Genomic DNA, 20,864 nt, shown 5'->3' on the forward strand with positions numbered 1-20,864 from the left:
CTAGGCCACGCTTGGTGGGAGGTTGTGGGGTCACAGGCCCTTTCGCACTACCATGAGGTATTGTTCTCTTTGAGGTTTCAGGATGAAGCAGACATTTGTTTCATTTTTTTGTTTTTGTTTTTTAGTCCCTAAATATACTTTGTGAAGTGCTGCTGAGTTAGTGAAGCTTGCCAAAGAGGTGAGCGAATGAGTTTCACAAAATAAAAGAGCTCATCAGGAACAAACTTTGCTGGTAAAATGTACGAATAAAAGAATAAATATAAAAACATATTTGGATTTATTTTTTTAAGCAACACAATAATTTCTTTTAAGTTGTGATTGTTGATCTTACTTACTAATTATTATAAATTACGTGGCACACTGTGTATCATATTAACCAATATTGTAAAAAAAATCTCCTCATGGTCGCTTAACATTTCATTATCAGCAACAACGTCAGTGTGATAATCTCTCATTACAGACCCTTTAAATGGATTTAGATATGCATTAGTGTGTTTTGCATGTGTTTTCAGACAGATTTGCATAGACTACAACTTTATTATGTGCATTCAAGCGTTTTAATAAAAGTTTTCCTGTGTATTAAAAACTGTAAATGTGTTTTCCCAGATTCAGCAGGGCGAGAGACTCATCCACAGTCACAGTATCTGCGGTTTGCATGTGCTACGTGCTTTGAATAAAGAAATGAAATAAATAAATAAATAAAGGTAAGGCTACCTGCAGCCAGCTCAGCGTTGGTTGGCCAGGGCTCTTTTTTCCTCTTTTCAAAGTTCCCACGGAAAGCAGAGGACCGCCCAGCGGCGGCGAGCGCGCCTCTGATTGGCTGCGCGCAGCTCATTTGCATTAACGTCAGTAAAGGCTGTAGGTCAATCCTTGCGGGTGCTTTTATTGGATGTGCCGCTGTCAAGCAGTGCTGAAGAATTGGAAGGGCAAACGCCAGAAAAGGCAGAGAAAAGACAAACATTAAATCAGCATTATGTAGCTCGATCTTGCCTTACTTCCGCTCTCGACAACCTCAAATAATCCTGCCGTGCCCGATTTCGGATCTGAAACTTGTGGACACGGAGCGGTCTTTTTTTTTGGGGGGGGGGAAAGATTTTTTTCTCTCTCTCTCTCTGTGTGTCTCTCTCTCAGAGCGATCGCATTCTCCAGAGGTGGTACCTCACAACATTACTCTCTGACAGCCTTTACATCCTTTTTTTTCTCTCCCTCCTCCTCCAGAATGACAGAAAATCGCGGAGCCTGCTAACACTCTTTACTGAACCCGGGTTTGGAGCTCTTATATCAGGCGGATCATCCTCAGCCGGCCAGCGGATGCCTGAATGGAGATTGCGAGCCATCCACCAAGATTTCTCCGCGTCCTAAAATTGGTGATTTGGGGCTGATAAATGGAGTGTTGTGTCGGGCAGTATGCTTCACGAAGCTTGTTTGACACCGGAGCCACTGGCCAGAATAACGCTCTGCAGTGTGAATATTTCAGCCTGTTGATGATGAACCGCTCAGGACTGGAGCAAAGTGTCGTGAGAACCGGTTTATGGGCCCGTGTCTTGAGCTGAAGTGGGCAACCGGATTGTTGAAGAGAAGGAGAGGAGAGGAGAGGACAGGGGGGAGAGAGAGAGAGAGAGACAAGGCATCATTTTTGATGGCTCCGAGGTGGTGGAGGACGACTACACATGAAACCTTGGCCGCAAAAAATGGATAAAACTATTGCATGAAAGCTGGCCGGGGAGGGGGGAACTGCATGGTGTGTCTTAGGCCTACTTGATAACACTGAAGTTGAAGGGGGGGAGAAAAAAATGAGAAAATGGTGATGTGGTACGAGGAAGGCGAGAAGAGGAGCCGGAGTGAGGGATAATAATAATAAAAAATAAAATAAATCGTCCATGGGGATCTGAGCAGCGGAAGAATAACGGAATCCAAGTTTTCGAGGACAAGACAGCTGCTTTGATTGAAGCTCTCCAATTAACTTCATGTGAAAAACAGAGGGAGGAAATCAGCTTCCTGGTCGGGGGTGGGGGTTAGAAAAATATATTATTCATGCCTTGTGTTAGAGCAATTGCAGAACCGGCTTTGCTGTGGCCTAGATGATATTTACATATATATTTATATATATGTAGCCTATATTTAAACAACAAAAAAAAAGTATGAACCTTAGGAGGAAGAGTGGACTGTAAGATTACAAAAAGAGGGCGAATGACACTCTTGTAGCCTCAAAGTAAAGCACTTGCGCAAAAAGGAAAAAAAAAAAAAAGGCTGAAGTGGGTTGAAGCATGGGCTGTGCTTCAAGTATTCATATCTCTGATAGGGTGGTCTACCACAGTGGAAAAGAGTCCGAGGATTCCCACTCACCCCAGCAGACTAATACCACTCAGCATCAAGGAAATCCTGCCTCTGGACTACCCCTAAAACCCCCTAGCTGCAAGGTGAGGGACTCTACATTCATTTACATTTACACAGACACAGATCCACTATGTGTGTATGTATGTGTGTGAGAGAGTCAGTTGTTTGTGTATATGCATGTCTAAAGCTGTTCAACAAAAAACCTCTGCTCTATAAACTACGGTCTATTTACTTAAAAAAGTTATTGAATAGAAATATTAAAGAAGGAATACACACAAATCCATGGAGACGGGAGAGGAGATGACTCTAAAGCCATTAGAAACCTGACTCTTCAGACCAACAGGCACAGTCACTACAATATATGACCTGTTGGAAAGACATTGCTCATCGCAACTCCCTTCAAACTCTAAATTTCCGTGCTGGACATTGCAATTTTGCTGCTTTTTTTTTTTAATTCAGAGGAAATAGGCCACCCTCAGTGGAAGGTCGTAGGGTCAAAAGCCCTTCGCGCTACCCTGAGGTATTGTTCTCTTTGAGGTTTCAGGATGACGCAAACATTTGTTGCACTCTTTTTGTGTGTGTGTGTGTGTGTGTGTGTGTGTGTGTGTGTGTGTGTGTGTGTGTGTGTGTGTGTGTGTGTGTGTGTGTGTGTGTGTGTGTGTGTTTTAGTCCTTAAATATCTACTGTGAAGTGCTGGACTCGACAGATCTAAAAAATCTAAGCGCAAGGCAGCAACATGTGTTGTCAAACGTGTTTCTTTCAGCTGTTTTCAGCTGACTTAGCTCTGGCCTCTGTTTCACCTTTCCACCAGTTATGCTTTTCAGTAGGATGTCCTCTCTTGCGAAATCTTATTGTTGTCTAAACTTCATGCACAAAAACCTACACAAACAGCTATCGGTACCCACTTTGACCGTGCAGAGGGATCTTTGCGCTAGAAGTGGGAAAGTGGGTAATGAGAAGGATGGCGGTAGGATTACACCAGAAAGTCTCTCATCGAAAGTGTTTCATCACTGGCAAAAAAAAGTAACAGTCCCATTTGTGTATTGGACCAATAATAATTACACTAAATATAACAAAACAGGCCGTGCCTGCTTCCACTCAGGGACTAAATAGGTGTTTCTAATCAGGATGATTGTTTTTGGCCTTTTTTGTTGTGTAAGAGATTACACATGCACATAACAATTTCTGTTATTCAGATTAAGATGTGTGTTTTGGGGTCAGATAGGTGTAACTATTTGCAGCAAACTGAAACATAAAGATCCATGTTTTTATGTTTTTGTCCTGGTTAAAAGCGTAACCTCGTCAGCATAAAAACCTGAGCAATATAGAACTGGGAGCTGTCATCGTGTCTCTGAAGAGTCCATTGGTGGCACATTTATGATGCAGTCAAAGCTGGGCTGTACTGTATTGTTTTGGTGTAGATCTGCAGGCGTCTGTAAGCACAAAGCGTTGGTTTAAAGAAGAAGAAGGTGGGATGTTGTGAATTTAGTAGTGCAGCAGTGTATCTGTGTGTTTATGGGAAAGTGTGCGCTTGTCCGACAGGCCGCGGGCTATCTGAGGGCCTCTGTCAAGCTGAATTTTGTGGCCAAATGTCACCCCAGGATGCAGTGAGAAGTCTGTGTGACAGATGCCCCCACGTCAAAACGCCCACTGTGACTCTGATTGAATTAGTTCCCTGATTGAGTTAGACTAATGGTATACAAATCTTCTTGTGCTGGAAATGGTTAATTCCTGCTCTGTAAGGTGTCATTGCCGAGATCCGCCGCGCATTTTCTGAGCAAGCGGCCGGATTTATTTTTACCGCAATGGACAGAAAAAGTATTTTTATGGTTGCTATTCATTAAGAACCACACGTGCGTTAGCTCGCCATGATGCATCCAAGCCTGGGGAATCCACACCACTTCTGCTTGTTGTAGTTTTTTTTTTTTTTTTTTTTAAGGGGGGAGGGGGATCTCTTAAAAAAAAATGACCAATAACAGACACCTGCAGCATTTTGATTTAATAAAGCAGTTTTTCAGGCAATATCATTGAAAAGCACTCATTTCTTGCATTTCATTCAGAAAATATTTGGAAAAATAGACCTAATGAGCAAGAAAACATTTACACTGTAAAGTATATCCCTGTGATGATGAGTGTTTCATATCGTTTCATATGATACAGCCTTGTTTTATTTATTTATTTTTTATAAGTACATTGGATTGACATATAAATCACTACAATTTAATGTCAAATACTTCTTCTGTTTTATTATTATATGTTCTGGGCTTCGGCTTTGAATCACTGTGATTCTGAACAGAACACACACATTCGTGCCCTGAAGGATAATAATATTCTTCCAAATATACACACAACTGGCAGTAAGTACAGCAGTGTACGCATTTAGCTCATTGCAAAACTGTGTTAGGCAAATGTGAAATCTGTGCTGTAACTCTGCTTACTTTGTTTTATACCTACATATGAGTGAGGGAGGCAGGATCAGAACATGTGCAGGCATCTACAGCGTGAGAAGGACCCAATAGAAGTTTGGGAGTGTGATGTGAGCTATTGTCAAGGGTACGTTACCATCTGGGCTGCTCTAGTGATGATAAGGCTCAAGTACAAGGTCCTGTGATAGTAGGCTTTGTGTGTGTGTGTGTGTGTGTGTGTGTGTGTGTGTGTGTGTGTGTGTGTGTGTGTGTGTGTGTGTGTGTGCGTGTGCATGTGTTGGCCTAAACAGAGAGAAAGAGAGACCTTAGCCAAACACAACATCATTTATCTGGCCTTGACTTTTCCAGTCTGATTGCCCCCCACGCAAGGAAATCAAGTAGCCCCCCCCCCCAGAACAGCAAATGTAAAATCAGCTTTACAGTTACCTCTTAGTATGAATGAAAAAGGGCAGTAAAGGGTGCTAAGCTTACAAGTGTGTGGAAAGCAATGCCATCTTGCTTACGGCCTGATTCCAGCCTCTGCGTGCATTAGCATAAGTGGTATCACTCAGGCCATACCTCAGACTCCCCCCCCCCCCTCGCCATTTAACCCTCCCATCCCCACGGGCGACGGGGCACACGGGGTTTTCTTTCCTGTCGGCTGAGAAACATTTAACTGCTGCTTATCTGAAACGCCAACCTGATCCGCCGCCGACCTGAGCACACTGTCTGCATTTGTCAGTATTCTCTCCCGCCGTTTCCATGCGAGCTCTCTATGGCCAAGTTTGTGTGTGTTTAGTCTAAGTTGAGAGTCATTGGGTAATTTATTCCAGAGGAGGGCAAAGGCTTCGCATGGTGATGAATTAATCCACTGTGCTTTTTCTGCTGCCTGAGAGGAAAGAGACTGATATGGGCTCCTTCTCTCTCTTTCATTTTGGCTATCAGACATGGACCTTTCTCTTTTGTTTTTTTATTATATACCTTTTACTTCTTAGGTGATACTCTTCAAATTCTCTCTAACTGCCTTCATTGCCACAATCGCACACGACTGAATGCACAATAGTTGCTGATCTCCCTCTGAGCAGCCTCAGAAGCGCCTATGTTCAGTTGACTTTAGTATTCACGCTGTTTTCTTTGTCTTTACAGCTGCTGTATGGATCAAATGATGGATTGTGTTTATCCGGGTCTATCAAAGATGTCATGCGTATATGTACAGTGGTCTTTTATAGCCCAGAGCATGGCACTCCCCCCTGGCGTGCTGCCACAGCTGGCCGTTTGAATCCCACTGGGGCAAAGTTCCTGTGCTATAAAGCATTATTTAAACAAACAAAAACAAAACAAACTCGGTGATCAGTTAGATTTAGAGGTGCTGGTAAATGGGTTTGGTTACATCTGGACAGAGTCGGATGAGCAGTTTCTCCCTGTTTCCAGTCCCTGTGTCAAGATAAGCCAACCAGCCTGTGACCGTAGTTTCACATTTAACTGACAGATATGAAACTGAGCTCTTGGCAAGCGAGGGCGCATACGTATTTCCCCCACATGTCAAGCTAACGTTTCTTTTTCTGCACTAATTTTTCTTTTAAACTTTGGCATGAAAAAGGAAGATTGCAAGCTTCTTTAATAAGTTTATGTTATCTTTTATTCAAACAAAATGTCAGCTGCAGCGTCCCTGTGTTTCCCTTCCTGTCTGGAGTGCCTGCAAGGGCAGTAAGGGGGCAGCAAGGGGATTTTTTTTTTTTTTTTTTTTTTTGCTATGTCATTTATCTCCACTAGCACATGAGCAGAAGGAGCTCAGAGGAGGCAAGAAGGGGCACATGGCACAACCACAGTCCTCTGGTTGATATATAGGGAGCTCTAGTGCTTATCAACCATGTTTGCATAGCATTAGATATCCAAGAGTTCAGGGCCAAATGTACTACAGTATTCATACATTTTAATTCCCACAACCACTCTGTTCTTGAACATTAAGCAGCTCACAACACTTCATATAGTGTCACCCTGAGTGTTCGCTCCATGAAGAAATTAAATTAAGATAAAATGATAAATCTCTTTGTCACCTTAGGTGTAGCTACAGTGGGTCTCTTCATCTCACAGGACTTGCTCACTTGTGGGGTGTATACTGGGTTACGTGTACTCGTGAAACAGACCCTCCCATTGTTTTGTTTTTTTGTTTTGTTTTTTTTAAAACTGGTCTTAACAAGCAAGGCCACATTCAAAGCTTGTTCTTCTCCCCCTCCAGGTTTAGAATTTAGTATCATAAGGTCGGCATGTGATAGTTTCATGAGATTACTGAAATGGTATTCTTCCAAAACGAGGAGCTACAAGTGTTTATGTTGCTGCAGCGCTCTCTGTTCGCTTTCAGGAGCTCACAGGAATGTAGATGTGAGTGGGCCTTGGTCCGCTGGTGGCCTTTCATGCTCCTCCTTGATTGCGCCTCGCCCAGCTTCTGGGCTTTCTAAGGTCTGAGCATCTGCACGGGCTATGCAGTCATGCCACTTGTCTCCAAGCATCCAGACTTTTAGGCCTGGCTGGGCTGGAAACAGATTATTTTAGGATAGCTTTGGTCTGTTGACTGTTTAAGTGTCAACTATCACTGCTGTCACTTGTCCTGATGGGTCGATTATATTTATTCGTGGGGATGGAGCAGAATGAGGCGTCATCATTTCTTTTTCACTTCACACTTAACCTTCCAATATTCGTAGTGTAGCGTACCAGAATCCAAGTTATTGTCTGCGCAGTCAGACATGGGTGTGGGGAAACAAATCGATACAGTATATTTTGTGTGGTAATATCACATTGATACACGTGAATCAAATATAGATATTTATAAAAGAAAACAACAGGGCTTATCTTATGTGTCACCATCCTGAGATGTTGTTAGCCGAGCAAATTTTGATCAAATCTGCTCTGTAGAAAAACTATCCAACACTGGAAACACTTAGCTTGACAAAACTACTTCCTAACTCCGAGAAAGTTAACGGCTCGGTCACATGAGTAGAAATGGGATGGCAGCCTGTTTGCATTTACAAAAAAAAATCGGTGACTGTCCGTTTATTGCGTTGAATTGTTTCACATTCCGCAACCGATTGCAACTTTCGGTGGCTAAGTGGTTGTCCGCAGATTGAGGGTGTTGTGCACTCATGACTGCTTTTGAGCCCAAGGCGATTGCTCATCTGCCCTGGTATGAGGCAACCTTTCTGCAAAACAGTTGCAGTCTGACTTGGACTGACTGCAGTCATTCTCAGAGAGATTGTTGAAGGTTTGCAAATAATTGTTGTTTAATTTTTAAATGCAGGCAGGTTTCCAACATGTTGCCATCAGAATGAGTCTTTATCAGTGAGCACAACTAGAAAGGACTTGAGTCAACCGGCTGCTAGCTGGTTGTCTTCTGGATATATTTTTATTGAACAGGAAGGTTGCTGAGCACAAATATGATAGTTCAATGTGAATTTCTGCTAAATTTCTCTATGTAAAGTTTTGTCTATGTAGATGGGCAATAAATGGAAGACTTCTGACCATTTACACTGCAAATCGCCAATTTGACCCCATTCAGTTGCAGACTAATATCCGACTGCTAGCAGACTGACTTTGTCTTATGGCAAAAGTTCCATCAGGATTTAGCGACAATGTTAATATGCTTGGCAATTGGGGGAAAAAAAAAAGCTGAAGTGAAATAATGTTATCTTATTGGATAAAACGGTATGATATTGTCAGTGAAGTATACTCCCACCTATAAATAAAATAGCTGTATACTGAATGCACAAAGTATCTATGCGCTTCCTCACTGAGGCATGGCAGGGCAGGTGAAATAGTTTCTGCAGGTTGCATCGAACGTGAGCCTAATGATTGGAGTGCTGCATTTTAACGTGCAACAGATTTTCAAACAGAAAACCGCTTACAAGGATTTAAAGGACGAGTTTGACACTTTACAAACCTCTAGCAGCACCCTCAAAGGTCACAAATTAACACATTATACGCTGTTTGCTTATTTTATTTGAAACCAGAGGGTCAAACCTGTGAGCTGTGGTTCTGTGGACTGTGTGATGGAGTATTTCTTGGCTCTGATCATTGACACAACTTTACCATTTATTTGAAATGCAACATTTTAACTGTTGAGCTTTAGAGAGGCGGTCAGAAGACAGGCTACTTCTGGCTAGAGCTTGTCTTTATGTTATGTTAGACTAAATAGCTGTTTATGAGGGGACTGATTACAGCCATCAACAACTAGTCCATAAAGATTCCTTAAAGAGTCGCAGTATTAGAAATACTCTTCTATATATTTAAGGTTCTGTGCCGTCTCTCTTCTTGAACCTTAGCTTGTTCTAGTTTTTGTTGGCTTGGTAGTATTATCACCATTTTCTGCTTTGACCACCTTTTTTTTTTCTTCATGTGAATGAATATTTAGGATACTACACTACTGTGACCCTCTATATTACACATTAATCTCTTGAAGTCCCACTCCCACACCTATGAGCGATTATGAAAAGCACACAGTGTAAAAACACAGCATCATTGTTCTTCCAAAGGAAAAGTTCACCCGTGTGTCATCAGTCTTGGACAGCGTCCGTGTCCACAGGAGTGAATCTGCTCTGGAATGGAGCCTTTCGTAGTGATTGTGGCCTGATGTAACCACACACAGCACATCATCTTAACAAAGCTAACAGCCATGTTAATAGCAACTGGTTACTGGAGTACTTTGGACATTTTCACGCTTCATCACACCCCTGTCTTCGCTGCCAGAATATACTGAAGAAAGGTTGACTGCAGTACTGCCTGTTGCAAGGTTTCCTTCTGGGGCAGGATATACAAAGCACCAAAAATCGGTAGATTTAGTAATGAATTGTAAACCTGATGGGTATTTTATTGCAAAACCTGGCAACTGATATAAAAATAATTTTACAATCAAAGTGCTCCAGAGGCACTGATTTCTTTCTGCTGCCTTTTTTTTCACTAAATAATTGTTGAGCTGACTAGATTTAAGGCAAAAAGGCCTTCAGCTTATGGTAAACACACAAGACACTCATTCACCTGCTGTGCACCCCATTAAACTAGCGCTGCTCTCCTCCTCCTTTGTTTAAAGGGACATTAACTATGATGCAGAGCTCTCTGGAGTCTATTCTGTCTTTTGCTCTTGAGATGCACTGTACCCTCAGTTGATATAGCCCTGACAGTGTCGGTGGGGCGGAGTGCAGATGGTGCACGTTGTTTTTGCAGTGTCCATTGCGTGCTTGTAACAACACATGTAGGCTGGTGCAGAAATTCACTCCAACGCCCGACTAAGTTTTTGGTTTTTATAGGCAAGTTCAAATCAGCACCCTCTTTTGACTAACTGATCCCGTCAAAGTCTTATTTGATTGTAACAGAGCTGTTGTAATCCAAACCATTCGACCGTGACATGCAAATAAAATTTGTAGCTAAGTTTCAAAAACATGGAGTGAGCCAGTCAGTATTGGTTAGCTCTACCGTAACACCCCCACCCCAGAGAAATTCAAGTCTAGGTTGCGGAAACTTTGATATGTCAAAACCGCCTTTTCTTCCTAAAGGTCAAGATGAATATACCCAAATATTAAAGTAATTTTTCCATTCTGATTCTCCTATCGAGTTGATCTACTTTTGCATGTCAGAGAAAGACACTTTGGCGCAACCTTTGCTGGAACACTTGACAGTGGTTTTAGGCTTCATATTATTTGGCTTTGAGGTGATAAGGTTGATTCAAGACAGACGGTATTACTCCAGGTGCTTACCAGTTTTGGTTTCAGAAAGCGTTTTCCAAAAACAGCGTTTGAAAACAGTCACTGAAACTACCTCTAAGACTGCCTGTTGGACACTTTAGGAGAGTAGAAAATGATTCAGTGGAAACTATGAAAGGACACGCCCTAATAAAAAAGTCATTGATGACAGGGGAGCATGTTTACATGTTTCTAATAGAAGTGACAAAAGTGAAACATTCCTGCGTGACGTTCACGAGAACCCGTGCCATTTATCATACCTGTTGCACCTGCCTGATGACATTCTTTCACAGACTGCCTGTATTACTGTGTGCACTGTAACAAGAACAGCTGCTTATAGTTGTGAAATATTGTTCTTAAATATTCAACAAAGTCAGGAAGGTTGAAGAGCTGCAAGGCTGCCTTTCTACCTTAAGTGGCAACAAGTTGTGTACAAGAAACCAATTTTTGCTTAATGTGTAGGGAAGAATAATCAGTAACATAAAGATAAGGGAGATTTTGTGTTACCTTTTTGAGTGGTTACCTAACAATATTGCGTCACATCACTCGTTACCTACCTACTATCAGTCATCTTGGGTGCGTAGGAAAATGGCAAGCCCTAGAAATACCTGCTAATCGCTAGAAAGAATTTTCTCTGTACACTTGTGTTGTCTTAAACAGCTTCTGTTTAATGATACGATGCATTTACAAATACGTTTTTTTTATTTATTTACCAATAATATTGGATGAGGTGAAATGGGTTTTGTGCAGAGTGCACTTTCAAGATGGAAAAGGGTGCATTAGATGTACTAAATCCTCTCTAAATGTAAATGACATCAAAATAAAATAAACAGCACATATGTTGGAGATTAAATTGCAATCTCCAGTTCTCCATTTAAATCAGCATTGAGTGTATGTGAGTATAAACCTTTTAAAATCTTTCTTTTTATAATGTCCTCCTAAAGAAAGCAGTTGAAACGTCAGCAGTTGAAAAACCTGCTCAGGTTTCAATGATACAAGCAACTGAAAAGTTATGGTTACATGTAGTTATGGTTTTAATTTAAATACCACCAGTGAAATATCTGACATCCACCTGACTTGATTAGTCTGAATTTCGAGAAGTAACTAGTTGAAAGTGTTTCCAGTGATGTGGTCATAAAACCATCGGCGTAACTTTGTACTGAACATTGGGGGGGTCAAGATCTCTGCCTAGATAAATAAATAAATCTGGGTAAATTCCCAGATGATTAAACATGCAACTATTTTGCTGGTAATACCTGAAATGAGTAAAGAAAATCAACAGCCTATTTATGCAAGATAATTCATAATTTCATTGGGGGGGTTATATTGGTTGGGTCTGATTATTGGGGGGGTCATAACCCCTCTAACCCCCCTGGAAATTACGCCCCTGCGTAAAACCCAAATAATTTAGACTTTTATTAGGAGTAGAGCTTCTTTTAATGGTCCTTACAGTGGTAATTAAAATGTGCACAAAGGGAAACGTGACTTCTAAAATAATTCAATAACAATATTAGTTTTCTTCAGACGGGAAGTTGCTGTCGGTCTATTTAAACTTTTTTTCCCTCTTTGTATTTGCATATTTTCTAGGAGTACACTGGGCCGCATGTCTTTGTGTTTCTTACAAACTCCCTTTAATGTTTCTGTTGGCATGCAGGCATCCTTATTCAGCGTTTCGTGTCTCTGTGTGTATGTTTGTCTGTGATTCCAGTATAGTTTGTGTGCCAAGCCCCAGCTCGTGTCGCTCACTAATCCCTCATGCAACAGTGACATCAGTGGTCCTGTTTTAGCAGGCGAAGAAGACGGAGGGGGGTCCGGTGATTATCTAATGCTCTTCCAGCCATCTGAGGAGCCCAGGAGAACCACTTCTGATATTTTTACTAACATATAAGCTGTTTTGGAGGGCTGGAGTCAGGCAGAGTTACAGATGGAGCAGGAGTGCATGTTTTTCTAATTCTAATCCTCTCTTTAGGCCATGGGGCCGGTGCGGTAATTAAGATTGCACTGTTGGGTATGGATCTGGCACGAAAGTTACTGTACACTAATGATTCCCAATTCTTATTTGTGGTGCCTGTTGTTTGGACTTGTTGTCATGTATTTGGCTGGGCTCAGAAGGAGGAGGGGCTGACTGCTATGGAAAGGTTCCCGATAAGATTACAGCACGCTGTAGTGTCGCTGGACCGGGCAGTGTCCAACTTAGGCAGTCCTTCTGCTTCACTGGCCTTTGGCTTTACCTGGACTGAGAAGGAGGAATAAAAATAACACGCACCTGATCAATAGTTGCACATGGTTCACAGTAAAGATAACACACTGATGACAGGCGCTGTAAGTAGAGGATTTACAGTTGATAAATGATAGTGGGGTGAAAGGAAGAATGTGTAATAAAATTGAGGCGTTATTTAGGAAGAGTAGATGTGAACATAAGGGAAAGTAAAACAGGCCTGCAGTGTAGTTGTACTAGTGTTGAAGTAGGCCACTGGAAGAAGGGGAGGTTTTGGTTGCCCCAGAGCCCTGGATAGCTTAGGATTGACCAGGTCTTACAGGGATTTCATGGTAATCTGGATAAGGACAGAAATACCTTGAAGGTGAACACTGGAGAAAGTGCTCAGCTTCTTGTGGGTCTGTCTTTAATTAATTGTCACGCACTGGTGGTAGATATACAAAAACATAATATTTAACATGTTTGGAAAAAATTAGGAGTTGTGCAGTTTGAAAGAAGCAGTTATTTATGAGGCAGGGAAGGTGTAATCAAATATGCCATTGTGTGAGATATGGAGTTTTACAACCTGAAATATTTCAAGTACTCTCAAGTTTCGTTTTGTTTTGTTTTTTTTAAATTATTATTATTATTTTTAAATATCTCCTATATAAATAAATGACCACGTTTACCCTTTGATCTTACACACTTTCTCCTCTTTAGTTTGTCGATGCTGCCTTTAAAGATCAGGACTTTAAAGTTGGATTGTGCTTGTGGTTCTGTAGGATCCTAAAAAAAACAGATGGTGTGTGGTTATAGTGTGAGCACACTTTGAACATACGTTTATTCGGGCGATTTGAAATGATGGAACATGATTGGAAAATGGACATATTTAGAAAAATCCAGCCACAGGAGATGCATAAAACTGGACCTGTGTTGATGTGATCTGTCTTTGCTGGCATGCAGTAGTGTAGTAAACAGCCATAAGAAGTGTTTCTCTCCAAGTTTCATGAATGCGACTCTTTACTGCTCCTCATACAACCCTCATCACTTGGCCTGACGGCATGAGCTGCTGCTCAGCCAAGCCTCAGTTACTCTCCTTGGCGCTGTGTTGCACAGATCGCATACAAACTTGGGCTGTGATGGATACAGCGACTGCATGCATGCAGGCAGTCCTGGGCACGTCATGAAATGAGGGAATGCAGCATGCACTCTGACTTTGCACAGACACTGTAAATGGCAGACATTGCACTGGACCAGCAGTTCACACAACCCTGGTGGATTCTGGGAAATCTGAAGCATTGCTTGCAATGTGTGGAACACCAGTTAGAAACAGGGACAGGTCACCAAGGATGCAGTAACCTATCCGTTTTCTGCAAACTCTGTATTTTTAAACCACGGACGTCACTCAAAGGCGTTTGGGACTGAATTCCAGGACAAGTTCAGTCTCCTGTGTGTTTCTCAGTGTCTTCCCTCTGTGTGTGTGTGTGTGCGTGTCTGTGTGCACATTCCCGTATGCTTGAGTTTCCACACTATCTGGTGAGGTAGGAGAGATGTCACTGCAGACAGAATAAAGGTCAGGGTGTATTCTGAAAGCACCGCTCGAAAAACAATGAATGTGTGTGCGTGTGTGCGATTAGAAGTTTCAGGTTTTTTGGACAGCACGTGTAAGGACGTGTAAGCAGTAATTCACAACACTGCAGGAAAAGCATTTCAGGTTTCAGGTTTTTAAAACTTGACGTCAAGCAGCATTTTCAGAATTTATTTAGACCACAGTCTTTAAATTCATGCCATCATGAATTCCCTCCACAGAGCAAATACTTACCTTTACTTACTGTAAATGTACCAACGAAATTATCTAGCTGCTGCTAGCTTCCTTAGCTAACACTACAGATCAGGAATAAAAGCTATTCTCACTCTTTCCTGTCAAATTATTCAACTGAATAATTCCACCACTTTTTAACAAGATGGTAACAACGGGGGAAATACTGAAGTGGAAAAAGGTACAAAATTTCGAGTGTTTGAAGGGATGTGAAAAAATCCTGTTTTGTATTGTGATTGCTGCATGACAGAAGTGATGTTCTGACAGATATGATGCTAGATGGCAAATTATTGACATAAAATATGGGGAGAGTGGCCCTAATATGTAGGAGGTGTGCACGGGGGGATGTCATAACACCAGAAATGTAGTCGTTTGTATCAATATCAGTAGAACTACATGACTGTCCCGCCCAAAACAAAGGGACTTATCTCACGTACTTAAACATAAAATGCTTTATTATATATTCCATTATTATTTTACTCCTTTATTATTAAATAGTATTACGATGGACAGGATTAGATCATTTTAAACTGGTGGGGGTTTTTTTATTTCAAACATGTAAATATAAAAAATAATAATATTTATGGGAAAGTCATTTTAAATAAATAAATTACTAGAATGGTGGTCGCAGACCGTTCATTTAAAATGTTAACATTATATTTTGTTGACAGGACACAGACTAAATTGTGAGGATGCTTGATGGGTAGCCTATTGATGCTCCTTTGAGATATAATGTTAGCTACATGACGTAAGTTTAAGCATTTGTATGACATTAACAGCTGCTAGCATCTTAACTTGTAGAAAATAGTTGATTTCACAACAGCAGTGTCAGCTGTTTCAAACAAAATGGGAACATGTAGGAAGGATAATACTGTCAAACTGAAACTCCTTCACCTTGAGTTCTTTGAACAGGTCTGAATGCCGGTCATTCAGGTGCGTCGCTGAATTAGAAACATTCCTCCCTTGGTCTGAAAAGCATAATAGTATTGTTTTCAATATTGCTTTTTTGGAAATCGCTAATCAGTCAATTCATCTCCCTTCTTATCAATGAGTCAGGGTGCCATCTTCCACATGTATGCTCCGTTACATTTAAATTGTGAGTCGGATTCAGAGATGGAAGTAACGTCATTCTCAAGCTGACACAGTTCCAGCAGTAAAAACAGAATAGCAAGAAATACAAGATCTATTTTACTCCTAGCTAGGTAGAGCCATTCATCGGTCACTAACAGTCCAACGCAATGGTCATTTCTGTGTATGGCTTATTTCATGAGTCACAAATGCACAGAAGCACAGGTTCCAGGTTTTATAGTTTTATAAGCACTGTGACACCCTTGTGACACAGTGTGACGTTTCTAAGTTGGAAATCAAAGCTTCTGCTTCAAATGGAAGGCAGCAGTTGTTTTTCCTTTGCTTGTGGTTATTTAGCATGTAAGGATAGATTAGACCACTTGTAGGCTTAAGCTGCACCCTTAATATCCAGAAGAGTTGCAACCTTGGCTCATATGCTTCCTGTTATACTTGCACTATACGCTGTTATCATAATTGTCGACTCTGGTGACATCTTTCATTGAGAAATACTGTAATAGATTTGCAGTGATGTGGTGACCATTGTGGATTACTGTCGATTAGACTTGTAGTCAAGACCGCCTAAACCAAGACCAAGACAATACCAAGACCAGAGGGTATCGAGAACAAGACAAGACCAAAACCAACACCAAGACAGAATGAGTCAAGACCAAAGTCGAGACGAGACCAAGACAAAAAAAGTCTTTAAACTGCAGCCAGATGCTGCTTCGTTTACGGGTGTCAGGCATATTTATGTGTTTTTGCGATGCACTCGCACAGCCCACCTCACCGCTGTCTACTGTCTCACTCACTTACTGAGAGGACAGACGCACGCTCCACTTGACTGTCGCGTCTCTCTCACTCTCTGTTTTTCACACAATGATATTATCCTATATCCGCGCATGTGATTGGCCACAATATGGAGGGATTGGAGCATAGCTGAGCCACTGTGTGAGAGCTGAGCAGCGAAAGGAAATTAAGTGAAGAGCCGGCTCTCGCTCAATGGGAGTCGACTCTTCTGATTCACTACAAAGCACTCTCTAAGCACGGCTCTTAGAGCTGATGCTTTTGCGCATGACACATCGAACGTTACATTGTGTGTCATGGATACTGTTGACTCCAAATCTCACGACCACTATGTCGATCTGAGACAGCAAGACCGAGACAGCGAGACCAATACAAGACCGAGGTATCCGAGACCAAGACAAGACCAAGACCACGTAAAAGGGGTCTCGAGACATCCAACTCTACTGTCGATATTTGGTGACTTGTAGCAGTCACGATTCAATAACTGTTGGTGAGGAAAGGCAGTATTCTCTGAGAGAGAATCATTTGAGGGTTTCTCTGGGGTCCTGACCCAAGACACCGGCAGCTTCATTTGGGTTCAGTGGATCAGATCTATCCCTTGAGTGCTTAAAGATCTTGAGAGTTTGGAGGCTGGGTAAAAGTTGTCGTCTACAAGTAGTTGCTAAGTTGTTTTTAGCTCATCTGGCCAAAATAACAGTGAAGTCATACCTGCCCACAATTCACAAGAACAGCTAATCCCCCTGTTGTATTGATCATCTAATGGGTCCTCACCCAAATTCTGCAAAATTGTGGTTTTGCAGTCCGTGAATTGTGATAGATTGTGAGGCAAATAAGCTGCTACGTCACTGAAGTTCTGGTTTAATGTGGTGCAGATCACTGAGCAGCCACTGGGAAGGCCACTGACATGGAGGGTGCGCTTGGCCTGCAGTAACATTTAGGTTCATGTCAAAGTAACATCCACAACAACCCAAGGATCCAAGATTTCCCAGCAGAACTTTGCATTTTAATGAGAATATCAATGTAATTTACTTGGTCCACCAGTGTTTTTAACATCATGTCATGTTTTTAATTTACATATCTACTCTAAGGGTACAATTCTGTTGTTAGCTTAACCACAAGCTTCTGTAATTTCTCATTTTTTATAATCTTGAATGTAATGGTACTCACACAGTGGTATTCAAACAGTGGCCTTATTTCCAGAACCTTAAGTGATATCTAGGTTTTAAGATTTGTGGAGTCCTTAGGAACTTTTTTTGGAAAGCTCTTTGTGAGTCGCACATAATTTCACAAAGGTGTCTTCGCTATTTTGGATAGGTTGAGACCATCTCTTATCACTTAATATGATTTCAGATTATTTTAGGAAAATAAGATGGTGTAATTAAGATTTTGAAACCGTTTGCAGTTGAAAGAACTACATTTATCTGTTTATGATAACCTATTAAAGTAATTTTTTTTTAATGGAAAGATGTTTGATAGTTACCCGTTTCTCCAAATAACATGGTTTGACTCACATTACATCCCACTGTGATGTAAATATGAATCTTTTTTTTCTCTGTTTTCTTTTATTTCCTGCAAACAGATTTATTCTTTCACCAAGAGCCAATTAATGACTACTACTTATTAGTTGGAGGATGACCTTAAATTGGTTTCAATTCAAAGGTAGGAACAGTGAGAACTATCATTAGTTTCGTAGCTAGGCTAGAGAAGAATTAAAAAAAGAGATAAAATATAAATCAGTTAATGTAAAATTTATATTCATTCACTGTGGCAGCTTATTCTGCCCTGTCATGAACACATAACTGAACAATTTGCATAGTAAATGCAAGATGCTTGCATTGTTAATTTCAACATTGCATGTGAGTCACACAGTCATATATCTGAAGAATGGAAAGAAAATTAGTTGAATGTGATTGTTCGTTTCATGTAGTGTGTGTGTGTGTGTACTTTGCTGGACATAGTTTTTGTTTCAGGCGATTGGTCTTTCCTCCGTGTGTGTTCTGCCAGACTGAGAAAGAGACAGAGAGAAATGGAGAGAAAGCATGGATGTTCTGGGACAAACCGATCCACAGTGGCCTAGTTTCCCTCACTCATGCCAGCGACTCAACTAAAGTCTTCTGCCTGGCTGACTGTGGGCTTGGTCACTGTGGATAAAACATGTGGACAGAGCCAGAATACACATGGACGTAGTTATTTTTCAGAAAGAATGGACTGTAATTACATTAGCACATTAGTTGCATTTGTGATTTTATTATTTGTCCTTTTTTTTTAAATCTAATTCAGTAGTTATTTTATTACTTTTTGAGCCTAATAAGGCAATGAAGGACCAGATGGATGAATTGAAAAATTCATTTGTCTTTTATTTGAGATGTAATGTCGGATTAAGCTAGACTGATTTCCAAACTGCTTTCAACGCACAGTTTTATCCCAGAGTGCAAAGTGATGGATCCATGTGCCATAAATAGGGGCGATCGTGGCTCAAGAGTTGGGAGTTCGCCTTGTAATCGGAAGGTTGCTGGTTCGAGCCCCAGCTTGACAGTCTCAGTCGTTGTGTCCTTGGGCAAGATACTTCACCCGTTGCCTACTGGTGGTGGTCAGAGGGCCGGTGGCGCCAGTGTCCGGCAGCCTCGCCTCTGTCAGTGCGCCCCAGGGTGGCTGTGGCTACAATGTAGCTTACCATCACCAGTGTGTGAATGTGTGCGTGAATGGGTGAATGACTGGATGTGTAAAGCGCTTTGGGGTCCTTAGGGACTAGTAAAGCGCTATATAAATACAGGCCATTTACCATAAATAAGTTTATCTGTGGACAGTTTTTATCTGTTAACCTCTGCATGTACAAAAAGTATTTGCCCCCTTCCTAATTTCTATGAAATATGTCACACTCAACTGTTTCAGATCATACAACACATTTTTTTAGACAATGATAACCTGAGTAAAAATAAAATGCATTTATAAATTTTGATTTAATTTATTAAGGGGGGTGGGGGGCTAACCAAGTTCCCCTGGGCTTACGTGAAAAGTAATCATGCCCATGAATTATGAATTAACTGATTAACCTATAGGAAGTCATCGACTCAGAACAACATCTAAAGAACTTCAAAAGCATATCAGAAAACCCACCTCTGAATCACAGCACTGTAGATGAGGATGCTATGTTTTCAGAAAAATGGAAGAAAGAGTGGAAGTTATAGTCTCATACCAGTACTGAAGGCTTTTGACGAATTTTGAAGATTATATATCATAATTTTCATTTTTTTTCTACATCACAGTGTTGTTCACAGAATTGTTCACTGTTCACTATGTGCCCTACAGTGTGGTGTGTTTCCCAGTTTTCTGAAGTAGTATAGGTGCAGCTTGTTGTGGAAGTTTATTGTTTATGGCTGTGGTTGTGTATTCGGGCTTGTTATTTATTTTATTTTTATTTTTTTTTTAGAAAGAGGGGCAATACATATTAATGAACATTTTAATAAATGTAAATATGCCAGATTATAGCCTTGGGCTAATTTCCATCTGCAGACCCTCTGGCAGGTTGGTGTTAAACACAAGTTAGTAAAAACATACAGAGACACTATTTACAGGTCATGTAACAGAGACAAAAACAGTCATCACATTATACTAGAACAAACAAATGACAAGAAGAGTGGACACAGAGGACAGCATAGATAACAATAACGGAAACACATCAATTATATTGCACAAACCCCAGTATTGCATATGCCCTGACTATCGTGATATTGCGTTCACCCATTGCACTAACAGTTGTTTCCCTTTTAGTAATACACTAACTCTTTTTCCCGTCCAATATAAAGCATGATTATTAAACATGATCACATGTTTGTGTCCCTCTCAGCCGCCCTTTTAAGTGACTCTTAAAGATGGGTAGACTTGTACTTTCCCTCACTGACAGTGGAAGACTATTCCAGAAGCTCACTCCCTGGTATGACAGAGCATTCTGTGAAAAGGTGGTCCGCCTGAATGTCAATTCACAATCACCTCTAACAGTGGCTCGAGTCAGTCGAGACCCGGCAACACTGCTAGATTTTTGTTTAATAAAATCACTCATTGGTGGAGGCGCCAGACCATGTATAACTTTGTATATTAGACAGGCAGATTTAAATAATTTGAAATTAGTAAAATTTAAAAACTTGTATTTATCTAAAATTTGACAATGGTGATATGAAAAAGGTTTTTTATCTAATATTTTCAATGCTCTTTTGTAGCATACTTCAATTGGCCCAATAGCAGCAGAGCTCGTATAGGACCAACTTGTAATACAATATTCAATATGAGCCAGTATCATAGAATGCAGGAATGTAATCGCTGCTGTGTCTGTTAATGATGTGCGGATATGTCTAAAGTTCTGTATATTAACATTTACAGTTTTCACTACTTTTCTAATGTGTTTTTTAAAGGATAATTTAGAGTCTAGTAGCACTCCCAAATACTTAAATTCCTCAACATTAATTAATTCTTGTGCACCCAAGCAAACTTTTACTGCAGCCACGGTT

The 20,864-nt window shown here is 40.9% G+C and overlaps 1 protein-coding gene across 2 annotated transcripts in view; it reads left to right on the forward strand.

Moving 5' to 3' along the window:
• Positions 1-880: 880 nt before the first annotated feature.
• Positions 881-20,864, forward strand: part of pde8a (phosphodiesterase 8A) — a 52,520-nt gene continuing 32,536 nt past the window's right edge. The window contains exon 1 of one of the 2 annotated variants that reach the window (XM_031728854.2): positions 881-2,420. In XM_031728854.2, the coding sequence (XP_031584714.1) occupies positions 2,268-2,420 (153 nt within the window). In that variant the 5' untranslated portion in view covers positions 881-2,267. Of the gene's footprint in view, positions 2,421-5,409; positions 5,480-20,864 lie in introns of those variants that run through there. The other variant, XM_039608458.1, reaches the window with a different exon arrangement.

The sequence above is a fragment of the Oreochromis aureus genome, linkage group 1, assembly GCF_013358895.1.
Source record: "Oreochromis aureus strain Israel breed Guangdong linkage group 1, ZZ_aureus, whole genome shotgun sequence".
Lineage (NCBI taxonomy): Eukaryota > Metazoa > Chordata > Actinopteri > Cichliformes > Cichlidae > Oreochromis > Oreochromis aureus.